This window comes from Drosophila subpulchrella, unplaced genomic scaffold (genome assembly GCF_014743375.2).
Source record: "Drosophila subpulchrella strain 33 F10 #4 breed RU33 unplaced genomic scaffold, RU_Dsub_v1.1 Primary Assembly Seq354, whole genome shotgun sequence".
NCBI classification, from domain to species: domain Eukaryota; kingdom Metazoa; phylum Arthropoda; class Insecta; order Diptera; family Drosophilidae; genus Drosophila; species Drosophila subpulchrella.
Window position 1 is genome coordinate 6,952,300 of NW_023665577.1, and position 25,943 is coordinate 6,978,242.

At 41.0% G+C, this 25,943-nt stretch overlaps 1 protein-coding gene across 2 annotated transcripts in view; it reads left to right on the top strand.

Annotated features, from left to right (window-relative positions):
* LOC119560486 overlaps nt 1-25,943 on the top strand; it is a 107,715-nt gene that overhangs the window by 51,698 nt on the left and 30,074 nt on the right. For both annotated transcript variants that reach the window (XM_037873949.1, XM_037873950.1), the window contains exons 3-6: nt 10,550-10,682; nt 23,346-23,484; nt 23,564-23,633; nt 23,974-24,084. In XM_037873949.1, coding sequence (XP_037729877.1) covers nt 10,550-10,682; nt 23,346-23,484; nt 23,564-23,633; nt 23,974-24,084 — 453 coding nt within the window. The remainder of the gene's footprint in view (nt 1-10,549; nt 10,683-23,345; nt 23,485-23,563; nt 23,634-23,973; nt 24,085-25,943) is intronic.

Genomic DNA, 25,943 nt, shown 5'->3' on the forward strand with positions numbered 1-25,943 from the left:
GCATGCAAGGAATTTTTGTGCTAAGCGGCAATAATTGCAAATTCCACTGCAGCACACACACATGACCACGCCCCCCCCCTCACACACAAGGATGCCAGCCCCGCCCCCTTCCCAAAGGAGGCGGAAAACTTTTGCCTTGTCTAACTGTCGGCAAATCGCAGAGCTCTGCGAAAATCTTTGCCAAAATGTTTGCCATAGGCATTCTGGCGAAACTTTTTGAAGCCCTGGCATAAGTATGCTGCGGCTTTTTATATGGCCACACTACATGCGGCTCTGTAAATTGCACACATTGTAATCTATGACACGCCCACAACTGCACACACACTACTGCATTCGGGGCGGAGTAATTAAAACTGATTAACAACAGCTGAAATCCCACCATGAATGGAATAATGCCAATATAATGCCCATTCGTACGGCTTCAATTAGTGCGCGAATCAGTGAGATTTTTTGCCAACTGCAAACATTGTTTTTGTGCCCAGATGCTGGGTACAGTGGAACATTCTAGGCAACCTTTTTGTTTTGTTTGGCAATTGGAAAACTTTTTGCCGCTAATACAAGTATTCGACTTATACTCTTTGAATGCGGTCATAATAAATCGAATTAAAATATTTTTGGAGGGGAGAATGTTCGTTGTGCAAAATGAATATTTAAGTAATTTATGTATCACTTATTAATCTGTTTGATCGCCAACCACTTGTTTTCAATTCAATATTTAAATTAATTAAACTGCGTTGCTCCTCATAATACTATTAAAGATAAAACGATATAGAAAGTTATAGCACGTTGAAAGCATATTGTGAAACAATATTAATGACGCTTAGATAATAGATCTTTAATCTTCTGTATACTTATTAATTTTAATATAAACCAAATTAAACACTTTGAAATAAATCAAGTCAAAGAAGATTAAGCACAGAAACTCATTGCACTTAAAGAATATTAGAGTGGCTGTGAATACCAATACACCACCAATACATATCACACAATATATTCCTAATGACTAGTAAAGACTGCAATAAAATTTAAGGAAATAATAAAAATATGAATGTAATCTACAAAATACTCCAGTAACTGTCGGTTGCTTAATCTGATGTTAAACACTCCGTTAAAAATAGAGCACAAAACAAAAATGTTGGCATTGCACTCGCCCACTGAATTGTTTTTCTGCAAACAATATAATTAAGCTGAAAAACCGTGCTCCTCTTGGAAACCCCCTTGTCCTTTTTGCGCTACATTTTGTTTTTTGCGGCAGTTTTTATGAAGCCACTAAATTATGCGGTGCACACAGTTTGGCCAGGACTGTCAATTGGGGCTATTATCATCGCTGGCTCGATTCCACGCACACAGAGCGCTCTTGGCCAGAACGAAAAAAGGAGAACGTATTGGGTTGATAGACATTCCGCTCAGCAGTCAAGCGGCGGAAACGTTACGTATGCGACCCGTGAGCCGACCGCCGACCGCCGACTGCCTGCCAGCAAACATAACTAACAGTTCAGTGCACACACTTTGCTCCGACTCCGGATTTTCGGGTCTCGAGCACCGAGCAGCTGCTCCAATTGCTCCATCGACGTGGCCCAGGCCAAAAAAAGGATAGCCAAAGGTGCCAATTGTTTGCTGGTATGCGGGCACGTATGTGTGAATTTATCGGTTGACATGACAATGCAGCTGCAAAATGCTGGCGTCGAACAGCACTTCAATATGCTGCCAGCCAGAGCCAGAGTGCGGAGTGCCAGACGGCATAGGAGCATAGTTTCCTAGCACGACTAGCAGTTCCAGGGCCTGATCAGGACCAGTGCCACTGCCATTGCCGGTGGCCAACTTATCCTGCGGGCTGCCAACTTCCTCCCCCATTCTCATCCCCACTATCCCAGCTATCCTGACTATCCTGACTGCTTGCTCTTCGATCCCTTGTGTACGAGACCACCATTAGGTGGGATGGCAGATCTGGGCAAGCTCACTTGTACTTTATGCCTCGACTAGTTCTCGTGTCCGAAGGGTCGCTTTTTTCCAGCCAACGAGACGAAGGGGGTGGATTGAAGAATTGGAAAAGGTGTTTGTTATCGTAAAAATAACTTGGTGAATAAGACATAAAATGAGTCCTATTTAAGTACTCTAAAAATAATACTAAGTTGTTATGATTAATATCAAAATTCTAAAAAGGAATTAATAAATGAGAATAAAAATACATCAACAACATATAAAATATAAAAATCACTTTAGGGCTTGATTTCTCAATGTCACGTTAACTTTTTCCATTATGTCTAATTTCTGTTATAAAGAAATGTAGTTTCTCAGTAGCATGTGGCTTTATATTAACTTTCTTTGGCAGATAACATACTAGAACTTTGACGGGACATTAAGTAATCCACCATTAGCACCACATACTTTATAAATTAATTAATAATGTTGGTTAGTGGCTTTTCATTATATTAATTAAAATATGTATTAACAGTACATCTTTCTATTATAAGAGAGTAACGCACTTGAAACATTAAACACTTTGCCTTTTACTTTGCATTCCGAAGGTCTTACAGCAGATCTTAAAAAATCTCAATTAATAGTCTCCTTTACCACAATCGCTTCTATTGTTCCCCTTCTCTGCTCAAGCGACCCTCGCCCTAGCACTCGTCCTGGCCGAGCAACTTTGTTGGCAGCGAGGGCGCACACCTCTAATGCGACCTCAACGTAAAATAATTGCTGACCAAAGTGCACTGAAATGCAGACACATGGCCACACGTGATGACCAATGCACTTCGGGTCAAAAGTACACAGTGCGAACGAGTGGAACGACGACGACTTCTGTGGAAAAATGAAAACGACGGCAGTTGCGGGGGGCGTGGCGGGGGCGGGGGCAAAACTGGGGCATCGAAGGCGTCTGCAAGGTCCTGTTGGCCAACTCGTTATTCTTACTCTTTCGGTGGGGTCGGTTGAAGAAAACCGGCTCTGTAATTGATGTAATCCCTGGCATCCGAGGCATCAAACTACACAGGGCTCCAACTGGGGTCAGTGTTTGTGCGGTTCAGGATCTGAACTCTGCCAGTTGATTCACATGCCTCGGGCTGGCACCTGCCCTTTGACCGGGTTCAAGCCGGGTTCTTGAGAATTCCCTCGCTTAAAGCACCGAGTTCCCCCGGCTTTAAGCACCCAGCCAGCACACACATATTCAAATATCGATTCGATATGGCTGTGCCCCGGGAGGCGATGGGAAATCAATAGCCCAACACCCACTCATCTGCGACAAGGCCGAAGGTCAACAATAATGTACAAGTAGACAGGCAGCGGCGTGCCTGCCTGTCAGTTTGTTATTTCTTTCGTTGTTTTACGGGGGCCACAAAGAAGCAAAAGTATTTGCCATTGTGCCACTTTTGTGACTGCTATCATGACTGTCACGATTGCTCTTGGCCCTGGCATTTTATTTATCATGTCGAAATTGAATTTGTGTTGTTGACTCGGTCAGTCAATTGACATGCTAATTGCCATGCCCCCACTTTGGAGGATGAGGGCGAATGAAGCGCCCCTAATTGCAGGCCATGCAAAATTTAAGCACAGAAAAATTACTCTGCTAATTACGGGGAGGAAAATGCGAGTGCAAGGTGTAAGCGGAAAATGGGCTAACACTTTCCCGGGGCTGTTGTCAGCCTTGTTCTTCTTGCCCCACTAAGCTGCATCAAAAATGCAGACCTTGGCTAAGAATCTCAGAGGGTGCACTGGGAAAATATCTTAAATTATGCAAGTATCTATACACATAGTTTATTAACAGGGAAGTGAAGTGGATTCTTTTGACATAAGTACAAGTCATCATTGTTTTACGTTCAGAAGTATTTAAATAAACTCACTAATAATGCTGTATTTAAAATCATCCAGAATATTTATTTTTCTTTATTTAAGAATATTGTACTGCTATTTTTCGGTATGTGTATCAAAGCATAGAGTATTTAATACATTGGGTATAAGGTTAGAGTAATTACACTTTATTAGAGACCATAATATATAAAATCTTTGGTATTTCTAATAGTACTACATATCTTTTAAAATTTAAACAAATGTGTTTTCCTCAGTGTAGTAACCAAACTCCCTACCTCTCCCATTCTCACTGCCTTCGAATCTGAAAGGCGAAAATTGAACAAAGGACTTTGTTTGTTTTTCAACTAAATTAGTGCAAATAGTGCAAACACACAGATACAGCTGCACACACACACTGGCACACAGGCCGCAAACAAAACGAGGGCGTGGCACCTGAGAACGTGAGAACCTGAGGCTGAGGATGAAATTGGAGGATGTGGAGGCTGCAGCAATGCGACTTTACCTTGTGCCACTTAGGCACTACGGCAGCGGCAACAACAATGCCACTGGGCTGTTGTTTTTAGTGGCATTCACTTTCTTACACGCACACACACACACACATCCTAGAACGCGACACGCACACACATGTGCGCTGGCATTGTCTGCCATTTTGTTAGCTTGCGATTTGGGCGCTTAAAAGTATGCTACGCTGGCCATTAACTTTCATCTCAATTACACGCACGCACAGAAAGAATCCAGTTGAGACAGCTCTATACTATATTTTATTTAGAACCTATATTTCTGATTATAATTTTGATCACTAGCTTGTTAGCTTATCAAACATTTACATGCAATCTTGAAAATATCACTTTATTTCCTATTTCCCTTAAATTATAAAAGGTCCCATTTCTTCCGGTGCACGCCGTGAAGACGCCAACTCACTCTCCTGCATACATGCATACATATTTATTTAAGGAATTTTCCTACACCCAAGACAACAATAACAATGCAACAGCAGCGACTGACGCAATGGCACGTTTATGCCACACGTGACCTGCTTTAGCTCCGGCTGGCTTTAGCTTTCGGCCAGGGTCGACATCAGTGGCTGCCTTTACAGTCGCACACTATTTTTACAAGTGTCTACAGTTAAGTGCTCGCACACACACACAGGCGCACACACAAGCGGCCATCCAGGACCTGCAGAAATTACCATGCTCAGGACTCGTTGTCGTTGTCGTTGTCGTTGGCATCCCTGCGGTTGTAGCGTGAAACGAGAGGAAAAACTTTGGCGCTCTCTTAAACAACAACACCGAGCACACACACACACTCGCACACTCACACACACACTCACCGCCTGGGAAAATAAGAAGAGGAATATGTATAAGCCAAAGCGCAGCAAAAGCGTTGCCGCGAAAGTGGAACGTGGAAAAAGGCAAGCAGCCCAAGTCAAGTCAAGCTAAGAAGCTGCCGTGGTCTTACACTGAAACTTAAGGAGTTCCAGAGAATATTGAAATTAAATTTAAGCATTCTAAGAATGTAGTTTTTGAGAAACCAGGACAGACCCCTATGGGGATGACAAGTCACTTATACATGTTCGCTCTGAAGAGCATTTTCTGTAGAACACCATTTCGTACTATTACAAAAATACTGAACATATAATAAAAGTGTTTTTTAACAGATTGGAACAAAATATGTTGTCTTAAGTCAAAGTACCATCGTACTTCCGGACTGCGATATACGGTATCATACTTTTAGACACCATATTAAGTGATTTGAGAATATAAGATTGAAACAAAATACGTCGTTTAGTTCTATCTAACTCTTGGAACACGTTTTATTATAACATACTTTTAGACACCATTTTAAATGATATGAGAATATAAGACTGGAACAATACACGACGTCTTAAGTTTTAAGTTCCATTGTACTTCTGGAATACGATACATTGTAGCATACTTAAAGATACAATTTTAAGTGATTTGAAAACTATACTGATTTTTGTGGAACAGTATTTTTAAAAACAATTTCTTTTTTTTTCATTCTGGGAAGTATTATGTGTACAAATATAGTGTAACAATAGCTATGGAATCAAGTATTTCCTGAGTCCTATTTTGATCTTAGGGGGTTACTTTATAGAAAATACTTTTGATTCCTTCCGACATTGTAGACATTGTAGATCGGTTTTTCCCCAAGTGTGCCGTAGATGCTGCCGTAGCCATGGATTTCATTATGCGCATTTTCTACAACTTTTTGGAGCAAGGCGCGTTAGCATTGCATACTTTTAGGCGCTGGAGCCGCTGCTCCTGCTCCTCGGGCTCCCCGAGATCCCCGAGCTGCTCTCGCCACGCTGTGTTTTGTGTCGAGCTTTTGCGCAGACACTGAAATGCAATTTGCATAAGTTTCACAGCTTCTTTCGCTTATATAGGGCGAGCGGGACGGGAGCGGCGGCTTTTCTATATAAATATAAATACTATGTGCATAACCCAAGTGCGCCGAACGACGTGCCGCAGTCAGTATGTGCCATCTATCCACTCCCTGCATCCGTATCTGTGTGTTTGCCTCGGTGCGTGCTAAGTATGTGTTGCCTAGCTGTTGGCAATTTTCATAACAAAAAATATAAAGAGGGACGGAGGAATGAAATTTGTGCTTGTTTTATACTTTAGCCAGCATAAAAAGTGAAATGACACTGGGTGACGCAGGAAGAGCGCTGGCGTAGCATATAGGAGCCAACGGAAATCAGCAGGAAATTCCCATTCCCTTGTTAAGATGTTTGCTTTGGTGTTTCCCCTGTGCATGTGTGCGAAATGTCGTTAATGTAGGTAAAGGTTACATGCTTGAATATCACTTTATATTGACATCAAACAAAGGACAATAAAGGAGGGGTATTGATTCAAATGCCAAAGCAAAGAGCCGTTTCTGAACTAGTTTTGAATCGTTCAAATTGAAGCGTATGTTCATAGGATAGCTTTAGGGGAAGATGTAAAGATTAAATTGCATTGTGTGGCAAAGCATAAGCCATATTATAACGAAGCGATAATATTTTCAATTATATATTAAGACCTATTATATTTGATCATGACTGTTTATGAAGTGTTTAACTACTTAAGGACAAAAAATTACAAACTAAACTAATTTCATTTCACAAACGAAACAAGAGACAGCAGCCCAATCCTAAAAAACACAAACGAATTATAGTGTTCACAGTCTCTGAAATCAATTTCCCAAAAATAGTTTAGCCTTCGATTTGCACTTATAATCCCAAATTGACCTATTTTGCCGCCTGCACGACCTTTGGCACATACTTACCCGACGACACGCACGCGACTGGATGGAGTGACATTTGTCTATCTGAACCGAACTGTTGCCGCTTGTGGCAGCCCAATCCGGTGACCTCAGAAGCAGCTTGCCACCTAAGCCGCAGCACGCGCCACTTTGTCCAAAATCCAGGCAGTTGGTTTTGGCTGCCTGATTCCGTGGTTGCGGATGGGCTGGGACAGGAGCTCCCCGGCCCTCCCCCTTTCGATTCCCCAGGGAGCCCCACGGGCAAATCACTCATTACACACTTACGCTTGCGCGACGTTGACGATGACGAGCGGCGGGATGATGGAGTTGGAAAAGGACATCAAGGGGGAGCAGGAGCAGGAGCGGGAGCGGGAACGGGCGAAGGACTCGCTGACGAGATGGCGGAGGCGGCGACGGAGGCGCATATCACAAATTATGTCAATTTGCTGCAACAGCCCGCCCGCCTTTGGGACCCTGAGACAGCGACAGGAACACCCAGGACACTGGGAAAAAATATATCCTAAATTATGGCAGCTCCTCAGATAAAAATATAATATCAATCAATTTGTTAGCACCTAAAGACGTTTCCTTATATTTTCCAAATTGGTTTTTGGAACTAGTGACCTTGATATTAGACCACTTTAAAGCAGTAGGATAGTTGCAGTAAATATAATAGATTCCGATATTGTAATTGTAACATTTTGTGACTAGCGCCCTTAATTCCAAACTACTAAATTTATAAATAAAAAGAAAACATGAGATAAGATTGAAGAAGAAACAGTATAATATATTAAAGACATTGAAAGCTATACAAAATGATCCTTAATATAAGACAATTGTATCATACTATTATTTATCAATTAATTTATAAAGAAATATAACACATAAGATAAAATTGAAGAAGAAACAGTAAAATATATAAAATATATTGAAGACTATAATTACGATATGATCTTGTAGTGTTAAGTCCCTGATCCACTTTTGCATGGCCTGTTTTTATAAACAATATATCCGTCACAGGGTCTTTGCTTTATGGCAAAAATAATTACATTCCATATTAAATCAATTAATGATTAAAGAATAATAATAAGGATTTACTTTATTTTAATTTTATATAATTAAGTTGGACTCTTAGGCCCATATTATACCAGCAAAAGCGGACTACAAATTTCTTAATTACAGTGGAAACAAGACATTAAATGAAGCCCTAGTTTCAATGCGGTTTTGCTCGGTGCAGAAGCTCCACTCGACTGATATAGGGGGCCTAACTCCGTCTGCTCGTCGAGCATTTGACATCTTACATGGGAATTACAAACGCACGAAAATTGCTACCATGTTCGGCGACAGCCCACTCACCAATACAGCTGTAGCTGCGCACCAACACAAGAACACGATGTACTAACATATATGACACACATATATCTGTCTGAATGCCTGACGGTCTGTTTGTCCGTTTGTCATTCAGTTTTCCAGCGTGGGCGATGCTTTTCGGTGGGCGGCTCTGGGTCGGCGTTTTCATGTGCAAATTTCTGTAGTGTGCCATAAATTATCCGACTGGGAATTGCTTTTCTATAAAACGTGCGCATATTAAATAAATGTCAACAATTTTTGGCATCGTCTGCAAGCCGAGCCTTCGCTCCTTCCGCCCCCGCATTTTTATTCCTCCACTCGTTTGGGGCTGCCGAAATTAAATTACGCGTAACACGATTGTGAGGCTCCCTTTTGGGTATTAATGAGCACCAGGCTGTAAAATAGGTTCATGATGGATGTGCTGAGTTTCTGGGTTTTGACAGCCGGACAGGTGAGCAATTGAGTTTTCAATTTTCCGCATCGAAATCGATTCGTATGAGTGTGTCGGGCGTCAATCGCTGGCAAATGTCTTTTCTGATTTGCGTGGGGAATTCGATTGACATTAAAATTCCTGCGGCATGTGGACCGTTTTATGGGGCACAAACGAGGTTGAAAGATTTGAAAGAGAATGCATCGCTTTCCTTAAATAAAATAAATTCTATCCGACGTCACACTTGAGCCTTTCTTAATCAATTAATTCTACTCACTCACAACTCTTTGATGGCTATTAATGTTTTATTCATCCGGCTGATTGATGGCCATGCATTTGCAGCTCATGTTTCTCTTATTAATTTACGACTTGTGACGACAGAACTGACTAAACATCCAAGTTCCGCCCACTTGCCGCGCTTTGATCCTTCTCACGCCAAAGGACAATTAGGGGCTTTAACTGGAAACCAGCCGGCCAACTTTAATCCATTGTCATTTCCCCGGATTGGATGGGAATGGGAGTGGGGAATCGGCGGTCTAGATTGGATTGGGAATGAGTTTTAGCCATCCGGAAGCGACGACGACGATGCCCTCGGCATTTCTCTGTTTTCAGTGACATCAATTGGCAGTTTAAATGCAAAAGATGAGGCCGTCCTGAAATCGCAGACCGGCCATCGCCATCACCATTGTCGACGTCATCGTTGTCGTTGGCTTCAATTTGGCATTAATATTCCCACTCACGTACTTGGTTGTGATTATGCGAGTACAACGATGAACGTCAGCGGCTATTGCGGTTGAAAGGAGCTGGGTGGTTGAAGGGATCTGGGTAGTTGGGTGGTGCGATGGTTGGATGGCTGGGTAGCTGGGTGGTTCAAAGGACCTGCCTTGAGGTTGTCGTGCGGCTGGGGCCTTGCGTGCTCCGCGTTTGTGGGACGGCAGTCTCAACGTGACACTTAAAAGGCAGCGTTTTGTTGACATTTGCTAGGAAATCGACGAAGGAGTCGACTCGAGTCGAGTTGGTTCCCAGTAATTGTGGCCACACCCCAAAAGCTCAGCCCGGGCGCCGAGCAAAAAGGACATTTTCATATTGTGTTAATGACTTTGGCAATAGTTTTGTCATGACATTTCAAAAGAGCCACCCCACCTGTCGTTTCATTCAATTGCATTGGGTGGAAACGGTAATGATACACCAAGGGAAAAATGAGTCAGGGATTTCTGGCATAAGCAGTTTACTTAAGAACCATATGAAAGAAAGTGGTTGACATTCAGTTTGTTTTATAATGTGTTTTATTTATATTCATTCTCATGTAAGGGCTCATTATATTTAACCAGAGTTTGGACATTTCTTAAAGAATTTCGATAAATATTCCCATTTTCTATAATATAACTATTTGTATTATTACTATTACTATTACTATTTGTCAAACTAGAGGTTTGGCGTGGGTTATTTTTTAATAACACAATGATGGAATACAGAAATACACATAACTTTAATGAATTGCTGTGCTGTTTATAACATACGAACTAATAATTTGATAAGGAATTACCAAATAGAGATCTGAGTTTCTTGAAAAAACAACTAACTACGGGTTATTAAATCCCTTTTTCCCTTGCTATAAGATTCTCGCATGCCTTGCTCTAGACCACATATGATTATTTTACCGCAGTGCACCCATAATTGTGATTCCCCTCTCCGTTTCAGTTTCCACAGTGGCCGTGGAGGCCGTTCTGGGACGAACCGCATCCTTGCCGTGCGACATCGAGCCGGAGGCGAAGGACGACCGGGTGTACATGGTGCTCTGGTTCCGTGAGAGCGCCGGCAAGCCACTTTACAGGTAAGCAGGTGCCCCAGTCGAGGCAGTCGAATTTGAATTCAGGTTAGCAGCCACTTGCTAATTTTATAGTCTCTTTGAGATTCCAAGTGTAAGTGGGGGGATGTGTGGATGTGTTTCTGTGCGGTTGACAGAAGTTCCGCCCTTTTCGGGGCTGGCCAACTGAGATCCCTGCGCCGGCTACCTTTGATTTATAAGCCCCTCCAGTGGCAACTCCCTCCACTCACTCGACCCGACAGCTTCATGAGAAATGGCAGCAGTTCATAATTTTCAAATAATTTATTATTTTAATAACATCATCAATATCAACTCAACTGGAGTCGGTTCGAGTGAAGACTACACTGGGCGATGATGCAAGACAATTAAATGAATTCTTGTATGAAAGGGTTTCATTTACTAAAATTTATATAATATGTCTTTTGATATTTAAAAAAATATTTCTTCTTGTTAATTACAACTTATATAAATATTAAGAAAACATAAAACTAATAGATAATTTTTTAAAATATAGATTAAGGACAAAAAAAAGGGTTTATTGATTTGGCAAATAAAGATTCTTAAGATTCTGTACCTTTGAAAATATTTTCCTTTATATGGAAAATAAGTTAACCTCTTATTTAAAGTATTAGTTGTTTCTGGGCCCTTATTCAACCATTTTCCAACCATACCCTGCAACCCACCATCAATTTTCTCCAAGTGTAGCTGCCGCATGAGCCTAGTCCTGGAGTCCCGAGTCCTAGGGGCCAGGACATGGCTCCAGGAGTGGGTCAAAGCAAAACAAAGCAACGGCATGCCAGGCAGGCCAACCAGGGCGACATGGGCTCATATATTAGCCGCAGGGCCCGAGGCAAAGGACATCCGGGGTGAAGGCGGGGGCAGCAAAATAATGGCATCCAAAGTGAAAACTGTTTTGGCGGCAACTTTGATTGGGGGCGGGGCAGAAGGAGCTCCACCCCCATCCACATCCTATCACCATCCCCGTCCTTATCCACACCCTCAGCCCCCGGCAGTGTCCTCGAACTCCTGCTGCTGTTATTTATAGAGCTCGCTGGCGAACGTGTGCTTAGGTTTAATATGTTGCACATTATAAGCAGACATCGATATCCTTTAGCCTTGTCAATTTTGCTTACATGTGCTTCCTTTTCAATATGTTGCCAGCGGGTGGACGGGCTTTTCGGGAATAAGGACACAGACAACGACATGGATATGGGTTCGAATACGAATACGAATACGAATACAGCTGTGTGTACACACGTATACCAACGCACGTGTATCTCAAGGGCGAGCGCGAACTGTTCACGAGTCCTGCCGCCCAGGACTCTGATCCTTGTTGATGCTGTTGTTCTTGCCACTTCGTGCACTCAATTGGAAGCAATAAATTTCAGACCAGACAAAGAGGAAAATATGAGGCAGGGAGGTGAGTGCCTGGACCAAGGAAGGCAAACAACAAAAAAGCGGAAAACTAGAAAAATGTGGAAAACAATAATGTCGCAAAAATTTCCGACTTTATAACCAAAAATATCCGAAAGTGATTCGAATTCGATTTCCCTTCCAGGACAAGTCGGTGCACACGAAAAAAAGCACTAAGGGAAAACAAGAAATAGGAATGAAATTTAGGGAAATAAATAACAAGAGCGCAAACAAGAACAACAGCAACAGCTGCGCAGCGAAGGGCAGGATTCCAAGGGAAAACTCCAGCCAGGACTCGGGCTGCGGCGGAAAATTGCCAGCTCTGCGTGAAATCGAAGGACACACTGAGGGGCAGCTGAATGGGGCTTAGGAAAGAATCAAAACCAAAAGCTAAAACCGAAAAGGCGCCGAAATTGAAAGCAGCATGTGAAGGGCGGAAAGAGAGAGCCGGGTAAATAGGATACAGAACGGGGTCCCCCAAGGTTTTCCACTGTAGTGATAGTGCACTTAAAGAAATTGCGAGCAGAGGAGAGAGAAGACAGAAAAAAATTGAATTTAAATAATTAGGGTCAGCTGTGTATCAGTCTTACACAATTCATTTTCAGAATTTTCAGCACACCAACACCTCAAGTTGTCATCTTATTTTATAAAAAAGGCATGACAGCTTTGTAAGATTTTATACCACAAACACACATTATTTACTTTAAAATCATATTAAATTGTATATTTGTAGCTTTTTGCCTTAAAATTATTTTTTTTAAATAGCTTAAAACGAAAAATAAAATGGGAAAACATATTTTAAAGTTCTATAATTTTGACAACCTATCACGCAGAAACCATTTAGGGTCGTCCCCTCAGTTGCTGACATTTTGGTTGAATTTTAAACAAGTCAGCAATTCAATAGTTTATGGAATAACCATAAAGTTTCAGCAGTTTTAATTTTACAATTGTTATTTTTAGTCTAAATAGCCACCCCTAAATGGTGTCCAAAATCCATTAGATTTAGATTACAGTACTTATATAGTTGCATGATTCAGAATCACTTCATTTTAAGCACCACATCCATGAGTACTGTCCCTTAAAGCCTTGTTTTTTGCCTCAGTGTCGAACATCCTTTTTGTGGGGCAGGCTTTGCAACATTTCCAAAGGCACGTCACAGCTGGCAGCCTCACCTAAACGGGCCGCACACACCTACGGCCCAAATACCCGGCAAGGTCCTGTCTAGCAGCTCCCTGCATTTGACAGCTTTACACCCAGATACAAAGCCAAAAGCCGAGGCCCCCGAACAAAACGTCGTCCTGCCCAGGAGGCTAAAAGCAAAAATATTAAAAATTATAATGTTAACTTTTGCTTTGTTGTTTGACTGGCCAGAAAGCAGACAGTTTTTTAGGGTTAGGCTATTTCGGGTCTTGGGGTTCATTTTTATGGCCCGGATAGCTGGCTGGGATTTGTTTCTGCTGACTTTGACCCTTGAAATGCGATTTTCATAAGATTTTTATACTTTTATTTGTTATGAATCGTGGCGATATAGGGCCAAGGAGCAGGGGCCGGGCGAGCTGCTTGCCCTTCCATTATTAAAATTAACATTTGCCATGACAGCCACCTGTAACGAGGAGCGAGGCGAAGCTCTGTGGGTCGACAGGCCGACTGTCACGTTCAATATTGCAGGCCGTCAATGGCATTGGCAGCCCCTCCACGACCACGCCCACCGCCCCCCACAAAGCCTACATAATAAACAAAAGGCAGGAGGAAATGGAATGGCCTCGGCTGGAGCGATACAAAGGCAAACGGGAGCACTGCACTCGCCGTATCCCTGGCGACTGCGATTCACGCTGGGATCAACCGAAATAAAGCGATGAAAATATGTAAAAATTGAATTAAATCAACTGCACTTGCACTTGATGAGCGGCTCAGGTGGAAACATAAGTATATTTAAATTAAAGTTCACTTGAGCTGTTTTTAATAGCATAAAAACCGTATTATGGACTTAACATCAGATTAAAGAGGTTAATAAATGCTACAAGTATCAGTTTAAAAAAGGCTTTCTTTTAAGTCTTAATTCCATGCTTTATTATTTAACAAATTTTAAATTGTAAGATGAGGCACTTCAAATTAAGGCGCTTATCGGAAGCTTCAGGCTTGTTCATTAACTTTGACCTACACATAACCGTGTGAGATAACCCAACTTTAAAATTGCTTTTATGTGAAACTGTTTTTTCTTAAACCCTATTCTTGAATGGTTACAAACCAAAACTAGTTTAGTCTATTATACAATAATGATTTAAAAAAAACATTTTTAATTAATTGATTCACATTCGACGTCTACTTATAACGTATTTTATTATAATAAGGACACTTAAATGTACACAGAGAAAATTATGACGTTCTCAAATTGAGTATTTGTATTCTCAATTTAAGGATGTGCTCAATTTAAGTTCAAAATTTGTGGAAAAAACTCATGTTGAGAAAAGCTGGACTCATTTTAAGAAAAAGGACTTGAATTGATCCCAAAATTCTAAGTTTGAGGAAATATGTTCTTCAATTTCCAACTTGAGAATTAATATTCTCATTATGAGTAACCGATAAACTCAAAAATGAGTTGCGAATTCTCATAAGGAGTTCTAGAGAATTGCGTTCTGTGAACGAGACGAGAGATGAGCGGCCTTTAGTTCGTTGCGTATATGGTTGTCTCTCTCTCACTAATGGGTGTGTAAAGTGGTGCGCGCCGCATTTGTGTGACTATCATTTGCCGTGTGATTTAGCAAAGTCAAGATGTGCGCGTAACACAAAGCTAAAAAACTATTTTAGTCAATTGGACATTCGTGCGACCCTTCCGTACCTCGAGGGTAAGTTTTTAATTTAAACTGTGTTTATAATGTGCTAAATAATGGTAGAATAAACAAACACTACAAAAATATTGCCAAAGCGTGTACATCAATATGTATGTACATATGTGTGGCGTGAAGCACGTGTCTAGTTTTGTTAGTTTCTACGTACATTGTACATACATACATACACATATAATTTTAAAATTTCTTTTTAAATGTACATTTAATAAAAGTCTATTTTTATTGTTTCATGCTTATATATGCATATACATATATTTACAATGTTTGCTAGCAATAACGTTTTCTTTTTCAGCCTTTTTGATCTTCGCTAGACGACCAGACAGCTAAGGGAAAAAATATTACAACATAGAACATGAAACACAAACTTAAATAAAAAATAATATGTATATATAACTGTATTACAAAATAAAATGAAAAAAAATATTTTACCTTTTTTTCTGGGAATGGGTGGAGCTGTTTACAGTACAAAAGTTCTTCATTTGAGAATTTAGAAGTTCACTATCAAGAACTTGTTTCTCATTTTGAGCGCTTGAAATTTCTCAGTATGAGAAAAGGGGATACTCGTTTCTAAAATGCAAGCTAAACTATTTCTTAAAATGAGTGCTGTTTGTACTCATATTGAGGAAAAATGTTCAAAAAAGAGCACAAATGTACTCAATGTAAGTAAAAATTTTTAGAGAAATTTGTACTGAAAGTGAGTATTTTGCACTCAATGTGAGAATTTTTGTTCATGCTGAATTTTTGAGTACAAAAATAGTCAATTTGAGTGCAAATTACTTGAATAATTCTCTCTGTGTAGTGTTATTAATTTCTGTTTTTTTTTATAAACTATAAAAATTCTACAAATATAAAAGGTTAAAGTCCTTATGATCCGATGATAAATAAAAAAGGTTAAAATTTTTATAGATTTTATAGAAAACAAATATACCCCAAAAACCCTTCTGTAAATATCGATGTTACGGTGGACTTTAAGCCAGGGCCACAATCAAGGTTAATTGATTTTTAAAGCTCGCATGGACGCCCGGCTGCTGGGTGCCAGGTATCCGTAGGTTCCGTGGCATGAATAATTAAATTTACTGCGAGCACTGGGTCGGATTGGATTGGATAGGTCTCTTCTGCCCGGCTCCTGCCCCTCCTCCTGCTCCTCCTGCTCCTTCCCAACTGAGCCGAACTGAGCTCGGCGGACTGGCTGTCAAAAGCGGATAATCTGAGTGCCACGCTAACTGCCATAATCGCCGGCAGCCGCCTGCCAACCGCCCCATAAATACAGGCTGAGCCGGGCGGCGGGAAAATCCGGAGGATGGGGGCAATCGAAAGTGCATTCACTTCGAAAAGGTTGAGCCGTGTGTGTATTTGGCTGCTGCTTGAGAATCGGTCTGCCGCGAAAGTAATAAACCACAAAATGGTATGGCAATAAAGGCCAACGGCAACGGAAGCGAAGAGAAGCTGAAGATGGCAGAATCACGGCCTCGAGTAGGATACCGCTGCACGGAAAAGAACATTGAGTTGGGGAAGTTAATTTAAGATAATGAGGTTATAAAAAATATTATAAAAATAGTATCTGGGAATTTAATGAAAAATATTTGAAGGACTTAAATATTATTTATTGGAGGGATATAAATATTATTTTTTAAATTCCCATGTGTTTATATCCCTCAAATATTTTTGGTTAAATTGCAAGATACTATTCTTATAAAATAGTTCATATCCTTATCCTCTAAAATTAATTTAAGCTCACAAAATAATTATTAGTTTATTGTGTTTAGTGTTTAAGCTGAATATTTAGCTGAATATTTATATTTATTTATCTTATCTTATTCTTATAAAATAGTTAATATCCTTATCCTCTTAAATTAATTTAAGCTCACAAAATTTTGTGTTTAAGCTGAATATTTAGCTGAATATTTATATTTATTTATCTAAAGGTATATTTATAACATATCTTTTTAATTAAATACAAATTTCGTACCCCGAATACTTTTTGAGTGTAGCCAAAAGGACAGGCAAAGTCGTGGTCCAAAGGCAATTAAGTCGAGTGCATTTTCGGCCATTTTACGACCGGCAGGCGGCTCTGCAGTCGCACTTTGCGCGAATTTCAGGTTAGATGGTATATTTAAAACTGTAATTAAGTTTCAAATGCATATGCAATTGTGTGGGAGGTCTGGGGTGTGCGTGTGTGAAAGCGGAAATGCAGGCGGCGCATGCAAATCGATTTGGCCGCCACTAAGCTCTGGTTTCCACCGCCGACAGAGAAATGCCACGTCGGGATTTTCTTTGTCGGCTCACCACTTGGTCACAGTCGGAAATGGTGGTCCAATCCTTCCCCTGATTGCGCATTCCAAGGCGAGAGCCCGATTACCCAACTTCTCTCCATCGTCGTGATTAACTTTTAATGACTTCGATTTCGGTAATTGGACGGAGGGAATTTGCCGTAATTGGAAAATTCTGTGAATTTAACATCATTGTGTGTTTGCACAATCTGTTCTTGTTTCAAGTTCCCCCAATTAAGTATTTATATTCGTTTTAATGGACCGAAAGGTAAATGACTGAACGCAATAAAATTGTTGCAAAATCCGCTTTGTTCTAAATTGTTTTGCTTATTGTTTAGTTCCGCTCAAAAATAAGTGCGTACATCATATGCAAATACATATAAGTGAATGGATTTAAAAGGGGGATTCATTAATATTCCTGGCTTTTAGAAGCTAAGCCATTTACTATAAATATCGCAATATTTATATATTTGGAACCCCATATCTGTTTGCCAAAAAGAGTCAGAAATCCTATCACCAGCGAACCCTTTTTCGAGCTAATTTTTAACCCCAATCAAAATATTAAAATCTGTGCTCCGACTCTGGAAGGGCTTTTGGCTCTCGAAACCCTAACCTGCGGCCACACTCACGAAGCACCGAAACCCAAATAGGCAAGCCCAAGATGAAAGTTTTATTTTGAATTTATTGCGGAATTTATTGGGCGACACTGCATAAATTTGGACTTGGCCACCGAGCACAACGAGAACGGCGCTGTTTGCGCTCTTTGTTTCTGCAGGACCTGCTTTTTTCCTCGGGTCCTTCATATATTCATATGCTACAAATTATATAGTAAAAGTTAAGAAGAAGATCGAGCGAAAACCAAACAAAAACCAACACCAGCGGCAACAATGTGTGGAATGATGCCAACAAATGTCAACACCGCTCGCTGGAAAAGCGAGGGGATCGGGAAAATTGGAGAGGGGGCTAAGGGAAAACTGTTGTTGGCAATAACAAAAGAAATTTACAGATATTACACAGCATGGCTCCATAATAACACCAATACCCACACAAAGGGCGACTGGAAAAAAGGAAAAACAAAACAAAAACAAAGGGGCAGTAAAACCATTTGCATACTTTCGGGTGTATATATGGGGGCGTGTAAACAGCCCCTTTTTCGGTGTTATTATTGTTTCATATTTCTCCCGGTGCTGCGTTTCTTTTGTTTGTCCGATGTGTGTGGCCCTGTGTGGAAACCAATTTTAAATTTGTTGCCACTTTTGTCGAGTTACGGAGCATACTTTTTGGCGCTTCAGCACGGCAACTCCCGCCCGTGCGATAGGGTTTCTTTATGCATAATTTGATACGGGCCGCCAGACAATATGCGAGTGTACAATGCGGAGCCTATTCTCACCTGTCTAATTTTGTCCATGGACGTGGATGTGGATGGGGATAAGCCACCCAGAGTGGGTCCTGTGTTGGCAGACCCTCATGCCCTTATAGTTTATTGCCTTTTGTCAAGCGATGCATAGTTGAAGTCCACAATTTACGTACCCTGTAAGAGGGATAGTAGGACGGGGTCAAGTGTATAATTCGGTAATATGGGAATACTGGGAGATAACAAATAATAAAATATTGAAAAAAATAATAAAAAATGGTAGGTAGAGTTATTTTGTTCAAGTAGAGGAAAGCAAACCTTTTGAAAAAAGTTTTCTAACTTTAAATTAAGTAATGCCGTATATGATAATTATATGTACAATTAACAACAAAAAGATACAATCAGGGGTGGATTGAGAATTTGGTTGTGGGGGGGATATAAAAAACTTTGTCGAGTATAAATAACAATTTTGGAATAAAATACATATTACGTATACATTTTAAAGGGGATCTATCATCTATGTCCTCCAGTGGACCCGCGCATGATTATCATCAAAAATATTTGCAAATATAAATAAGTTTCACCATATGAACGCAACTAACTAATAGAATACATAATTCAAGGCTTCTTAAATGAAGCCATATGCTTAAAATTAAAAATAATCATGATAAGGGCCTTCCATTACATATTACCTACAGATAATACAATACAATAATAAATATAGTAATATAATATAATATATCCAATATTTTAAAAGTATTTAACCTTATTTCTTAATTAATTCTTAAGACAAACAGATTTGTTCTTCTTAATTGCAACATCAATTTGTTGTCCAGAATTAAAGTTGATTCAATCAGTTAAAAGAAACCTGACGTTTGCGACATTTTAAAGCTTTGCCAGTCAGCTGTCATGAGTATTCGGCAGTCGGGAACGGAATCTCGGCGAAAAACGTTCCCACGACAGCAGCATCTGTTTAAACTGTCAGAAAATACCGACACACACACGGGCACACACGCACACTCCGACACGCTCTGACACATATTGTCATAAAATTATTCAATGGATATTGTGAGTGCAAAAGTTTTCGGTCCTTTTTATTTTTTTGGGAGCTTTCCCAGCCACCCCAGCCCTCTCTTAGCCCTTTTGCAATTTTTCTGAATAGGATTTCGTAAGCGTTACAAACTGAGGAGCGAACAAAAAGGAAAAACATTAAATGGCAATATGAGAAGCTGGCTTTGATATTGGATTTCGGGGCGGGGATCGTGGGTTGCGAATACCCAATTCGAAGAGGAGGGGGCGTGCCGGTCAAAGTTTATGCCAAGCCACCGAAAAAACCAAAACGTAATTACCAAACCCATGCAACGTCCAGTTCAAGGTCCGCCTTGCTTCGGGATTTGTTTAAAGAACGCAGCTCATTCATTGGGCCCAAGATAAAGTGCTACCAATTAACGCAAAATAAATAAAACTCAACTAATTGTCGGAAAAAAGCAGACCATCGACAAAGAAAAAGTAGAAGAATGGGCGAGTGGAAGAAAGCCATTGTGAATGACACAGATGCACTTGAAAAAATAATGAGAAAACTACAAAATGGTTTTATGAGAGAAGTTTCCTAATAGGATGATTCTGGGCAAGGCTAACAGCTTCTTCTGCTCAAAGATGGAGGTATCTCCAGATTAATTATAAATTTACCTTATCATTTTTTACAAATGAATTTCTTGAAGTGCAGAACAAACTCTTGAAGCGACGTCGCGTGGTTGCGTCCACTTGTCTCCCATGCTTTCCTACTTTTTCTGGACTTTCTCCTCGGCGCTCTCCAGCTTGTGGCCTTTCTTCGTCTGCTTTCTCCGCGGCCCCTTTCCCTTTTCCCGGTCTACGACGACAGTCAACATTTCTGCAACTGCCACAATGTTGTCTTCTTTTCTTGGCCTGGCCCATTTTATTTTGCTCCCTGCCACTCGCTTGCTCTCCCTGTTTTTCTGCTTTACAATTTTTACTGCCCGAGCATTTGGCGTTTATTTTTCTGTGCTCTGTCCTTTCCCCGGGAGTTCCTTGCTGTTTTGCTGGTCTGCTCATTGTGCAAACTTGGCATTATTGTTTCCTAAGGCCAACAACGAGAAAACACAACGTCAACAGAGGGCAAGCCGGGCTAAGACCGGCGTATTCTGGCCATATTTGGGTGACGGGATCGGAATGGTAAAGGAAACCCCATTCCATTCCATTCCACCTTGCCTTATCGCCACTGCTCCTCCGCCTTTGTTGACTATTCGGCGTTTCTCTATTGTTTGCAAATGCGCAAAATTAAAAGCGGGAAAAGCGAGAAAGGCGGGGAAAGCGCGGAAAAGCGAGGAAAAGCGCGAACCTGGAGCGCAGTTCTTAAAAGGAATTTTCCCAAGGAGCTCCCGCCCTCTGCAGTCCGTTATGTTTACATTTTCGCGCATATATTTAATTAGGCTAATTAGGGAACGTGCCCCGGCTTTGGGCAAGGCTTAGGATCCGTAATTTATTCGCCGCATGGCTTACTGCACTTGGAACACAATTAGAGGAATGGCCAAACACATGACAAGGCCAAGGAGAAAGTGGAGAGAGGAGAAAGCGGTGGCGGCAGCGGTAACGTAGTGGAGGAGCCACAGTGATAAGCATAAGAAATATGAGCACCGGATATAAATTGTGTCAGCGGCAAAATGATAAAAAACCACTTAAAGGCGCAAACAATACGGCCGCCGGGCGGAGGCCGCGAAGAATCCTGCCAGCCGGCACAATGACAAACCGCTCCGCTAACCGCAACTGGGCGGTGGGAAGGGACGAGTCGGAAGGGGGCGTGGCAAGGACCCACAGATAGCGCAGACTGCACGACGACAGCGGAAACAACAAAAGGACACAACTGGCGATGACTGTGCAAAGACGATGTGCTGGTGTGTGGGTCACTAGAAAGGTGCACTCGAAGAAAAGGATCCTGAAAATGAGCTTACCTCTTATTTGATTTTCAGCAAATAAGCAATATAGATTATAACTGCTCTAAATGCAAGATACTTATCATTAGAGAGTTTTAAATAACTTCCCAAAGTCAATAAATTTGAATCTGATATATACATAATTCTATCTGTTTAACTAGTCGTATACGCAATATTTGCTCATTTCAAGTGTCAATAAATTTCCTTTATTTCCGGACATAATTCTTAACTGTACGAATGCTAAGCTATCTAATATACTCCTTTATAACAAAAACAGAATCTTTTGAATTTATCTCTAGAAATTGGGTTTACTAGGCCTATGAGCAGTTTTTTTAATTTGAAGTTTTCCTTGAAGTTTTTAAAAGAAAATACAAGACTAAACATAAAATACAAACCTCAATTATATACTGATAGACTCATTTAAATAATAATTTAAAATATACATAACCCACAAAATTTAAATTTAAGGTAAGGGAAATTTAAAGTGTCATGTTCTCAGGCTTAAATTATTTTTCGAGTGTCTTGAAAAGAATTGTGGGAAAGCTTTGCCACCGTCAAGTCATTTACGGCGTGTCGCTGGGGCATCCGGAGCGGGGTCTTTGGGGCTGGGGGCGGGGGCGTGGCAATCTACCCTCCAGAACGTCCAAAGTCCTCAGACGGACATTAACAAATACAATAAAAGCGCCAAAGATAGCACGTCAGGCTTTTTAATGCGCAAAATTGCAAACGTTTGCTGGGTTGCGCTGGGCTGCGAAAATAATGCGAAACGGAAGAAATTAGTTGCGTGCAAATTTATGCTCGGGGTTCGTTTTGTCGACCCTTGCTGCGCGGGTCATCGGGTACAGGAAAAGGGTCATTTCGTAGACGCGTGAAAACTCTGGCCCAGGCCACTTTCGAGCGTGTCGTTTCTTACAATTTACCATTCAATATTTATGCCTTGCACGAGAAACAGCCGGTCCAATAAGTTGCCGGGTTTATTCAGAGGCTCTCTCGAGGCTTTAAAGTAGACTTTATAAATAGCATGCCACCTTGTGTGCTACTATGTTTGCAGTTTTCCAGAGTTTAGCCTAGCTTAAGTGTTAAGTGGCATGTTCTAGCTTTTGCCGTTCGTTTTGTGCCTTTATTTCATTTTTTTTATGACTACTTAGCATTCTCCTGGAGAGCCATATGTGAGATTGTGTCAGGTTTATGGCTTTATTCTGATTCTACTTTTTATGCTGATGCTCTAATGTGCTAAAGAGTATCAAGCCGGATGCCACTGCACTTTCAAAAAACAATAGCTTAGCTTTATTTCCTAATGAAAATGTGCCTTCGATAAATAAAGCTTGAAATGGAACAAAAATTGGTTTAGGTCCATATATCAGTCCATATGGACTTAGGTCAATTCTTCGAGCATTTTCCTTGAATATATATGGGAAGCACAAGATTAAGGTTTTGGGTGTACTTAATTCAAATAATGCTTTGACCAAATCACATGTACCTGTAAAAATAATGCATACCAATCACTAAATACAAATGGTGACCACCTGAAAACATTGAATTAAATCATTTACCCCATAAGGACGATCCACTTTGTATGCTCAAAGCATAAGGTCAACCCCCGAGGTCACGCCAACTGAAAACTTTCACATCGCATTAAAATTTACGACCTTCGCTGCGACATCTGAAATGCTCTGGGAGGCAATTGCTGACACAACTTATCGTCAATACCTTGGGTTTACCCCTCTATTTACTCATTTTTTGCATTTCCCCGGCGGCCGTTAGATGGAGATAACGAAGGAGGAACTACTTAGGCAACTTTTAACGTTTCCGCTCCGCTCTTCCCTTTGCAGCTTCGACGTCCGAGGACGGCCCTTCGAGAAGGCCCTCTACTGGTCGGACACCAACTCGTTTGGGCCACGTGCGTATTTCGTTACCGGACAGCAGCCGGCCAAGTTATCGGTGGACAACATTCAGCTGGATGACGAGGGCGTAAGTGGCTCAAACTGGACCATAACCACCCGAAAACGGCGCCATGTTATTGTATACTTTTTATTGGTTTCCTCAACAGGTTTACCGCTGCCGCGTCGACTTTCAGAACTCGCCCACGCGTAATCATAGAATTAACTTAACGGTTATTGGTGAGTACCCGAAAGGCAGTGCACCGCCATTAAGGAGAGCTCAGAGTCTCCCCCTACCAAGTACACTCCAAGAAATGTCTGTGTAGATTAGAAGAACTCCTATATCATTGACAGAAAATCAAATATTCTAGTATCAGCTACATTTTGTACAAGATCATTAAGCTCACTCTCTCAATACTCAGAGTCAAGGTTGAATAATATTAACATTTCAAAAACAAAGTTATAGCTTAAATTACTAGAATATTTTTCCGAATAGAACTCAATATACAGCTCCTGAAACTAACTTTTTTTAGTGCATCCTTTTATAACGACTGTCCCGCTTTCTCCGCTTTCCCTGCAGTTCCTCCGCATCAAATACTCGTGTACGATGCCTCCGGACGCGATGTTGCCGGAGCTGTGGGTCCATTGCTCGAGGGCGATAATATTGTGTTGACATGTGAAGTGCGTGGCGGTAAGTAAATCATGATAAACGACACCAACGCATACACGTACCCTCTGCCACATAAATGTGGCACTCAGACAAAAGGCTATCAAGCTGGGGAGGTCGGCGCAAAAACGCAACTGATTCCAGGGGCACACAGAGAAAAAGTGTGGCCAAGACCATGTCTTGGAACACTATATCTGTAGCTTGGTATAGAATTTATTAATTTTAATATTCAATAATATAAACACAGAAATCCTATGATTTTGAACTAAGTTTCCTTATATAGTTATTTTTAGTATTACAAAAAGTGTAATCTTCATTTTTTATACTATGCAATTTCCTCTACAAAATTTGCCATAGTAATGTGTTTTTTTTTAAGTGTAACTCGACCCCGACACTGCTAACAACTTTTTCTCCGTGCAATCTTTAGTGAGAGATTCCGTTTCAGCCTCGTTCGCATCCCCCACTCGACCCTGCCAGTCTATTTAAAGAATTAAAGATGAAAAGGCCCAGATAGGCCCCAGCCGTGACCGAGTCTGCTGGTTCGAGTGGGGACAGGGCCGGGCTGGCTAAGTCATCGTAAATAATAAAAATAAATGTATGTCAAAGTCTGCGGTGACATTGCCGCTCCACAGACGCCACCAGGACATCGTCTGTGGAGGATCCTCCTGCGTCTGTGGCCGCTGTCATTGCCAGTTTGCCACTCTGCCAGTTTACCAGTTTTCAGGGGAAAATGCAACAATTTCGAGCGTCTGGCGTGCTTTTGTCGTGCGAGGCACATCCATTGGCCGAGCTATGACCTGTAGGCATATGCGGCATCGTAAATCTTTAAAGAGGTCCCCAAGGTGAAAGGAAAACACCCGCACCCCATCGACCGCATCCACTAAACTTTTCACTCGCCTTTTTCTGCTGGCAAGTGTGAAAAATTTTTGTACAAGTTGCTCGCTTCGCTGGCTTGGCTCGAGGGGTTCTCCTTGCATGACTGAACCCCATGGATGCGAACCGAACTGAACCGAACCGAACTCAACCCAACGGAACTGGCGATGGCGACGAATGCCCGACATCAGCATTATAAATCATTAACTTTTCTGACAACAATATTTTCGGCGCACACCCCAGACATTTTCCATGTCAACTAGCAACGCGATTTGCGAGCTGCTTTTTTCTCTGGCCATACTAAATGGGTTTTCGCAGAGCTTAAAGTCCAAAATGCAGCTGATGGGGTAGAAGTTGTTACTGATGCTCGTTAAAGTTTTTAAGTCCGCTTGATAGTGGAATTAGTTGATTATTACAGACAGCCAGTGGACACGGTTCATTGAACTGCTTGAGTTGGCTTGGAAAGTTGGCCATATCTAAGAGCTTTGTTGTGCTAAGCTTGGCATGATTTAAAGATTGGATCTCAAATAGGATACCTAGATGATTTTCACTCCTTTATAAGGCAAATCATTTTAGCTTTTCACACTTTTAGTTAAAATATTTTTATACATTGTGGGGGAGTCATTTCCTAGTATATTTCTTCTTAGTATTCTATACTGTCTGTCTTGGGTGAAACTTCCCCAAAAGTCTTATTTTTTATGCAGGTAGTATATAAGTCGGAACGGCCTGGATCCTACGAAACTGGAGATTCGTTGTTCATATTCTCAACTACATTGGTTTCTTAATCGAACGACTTTAAGATATACTCAGCTTTATCATATGTAAATGAGCCACATATATGTACATTTCAATTGCTCGATATGGTTATACTTGCCATGCTATATTAAAGTAATAGCTGTAGAACTACAAGCTCTAATTGGAAAACAAAACTTCGCTGCTCAAGCCAACTTTCTTGTGCTTTGAACACCAAAGCGAAATCTTGAAGGACCTTCTTTAAGCCTGTTCTTGAA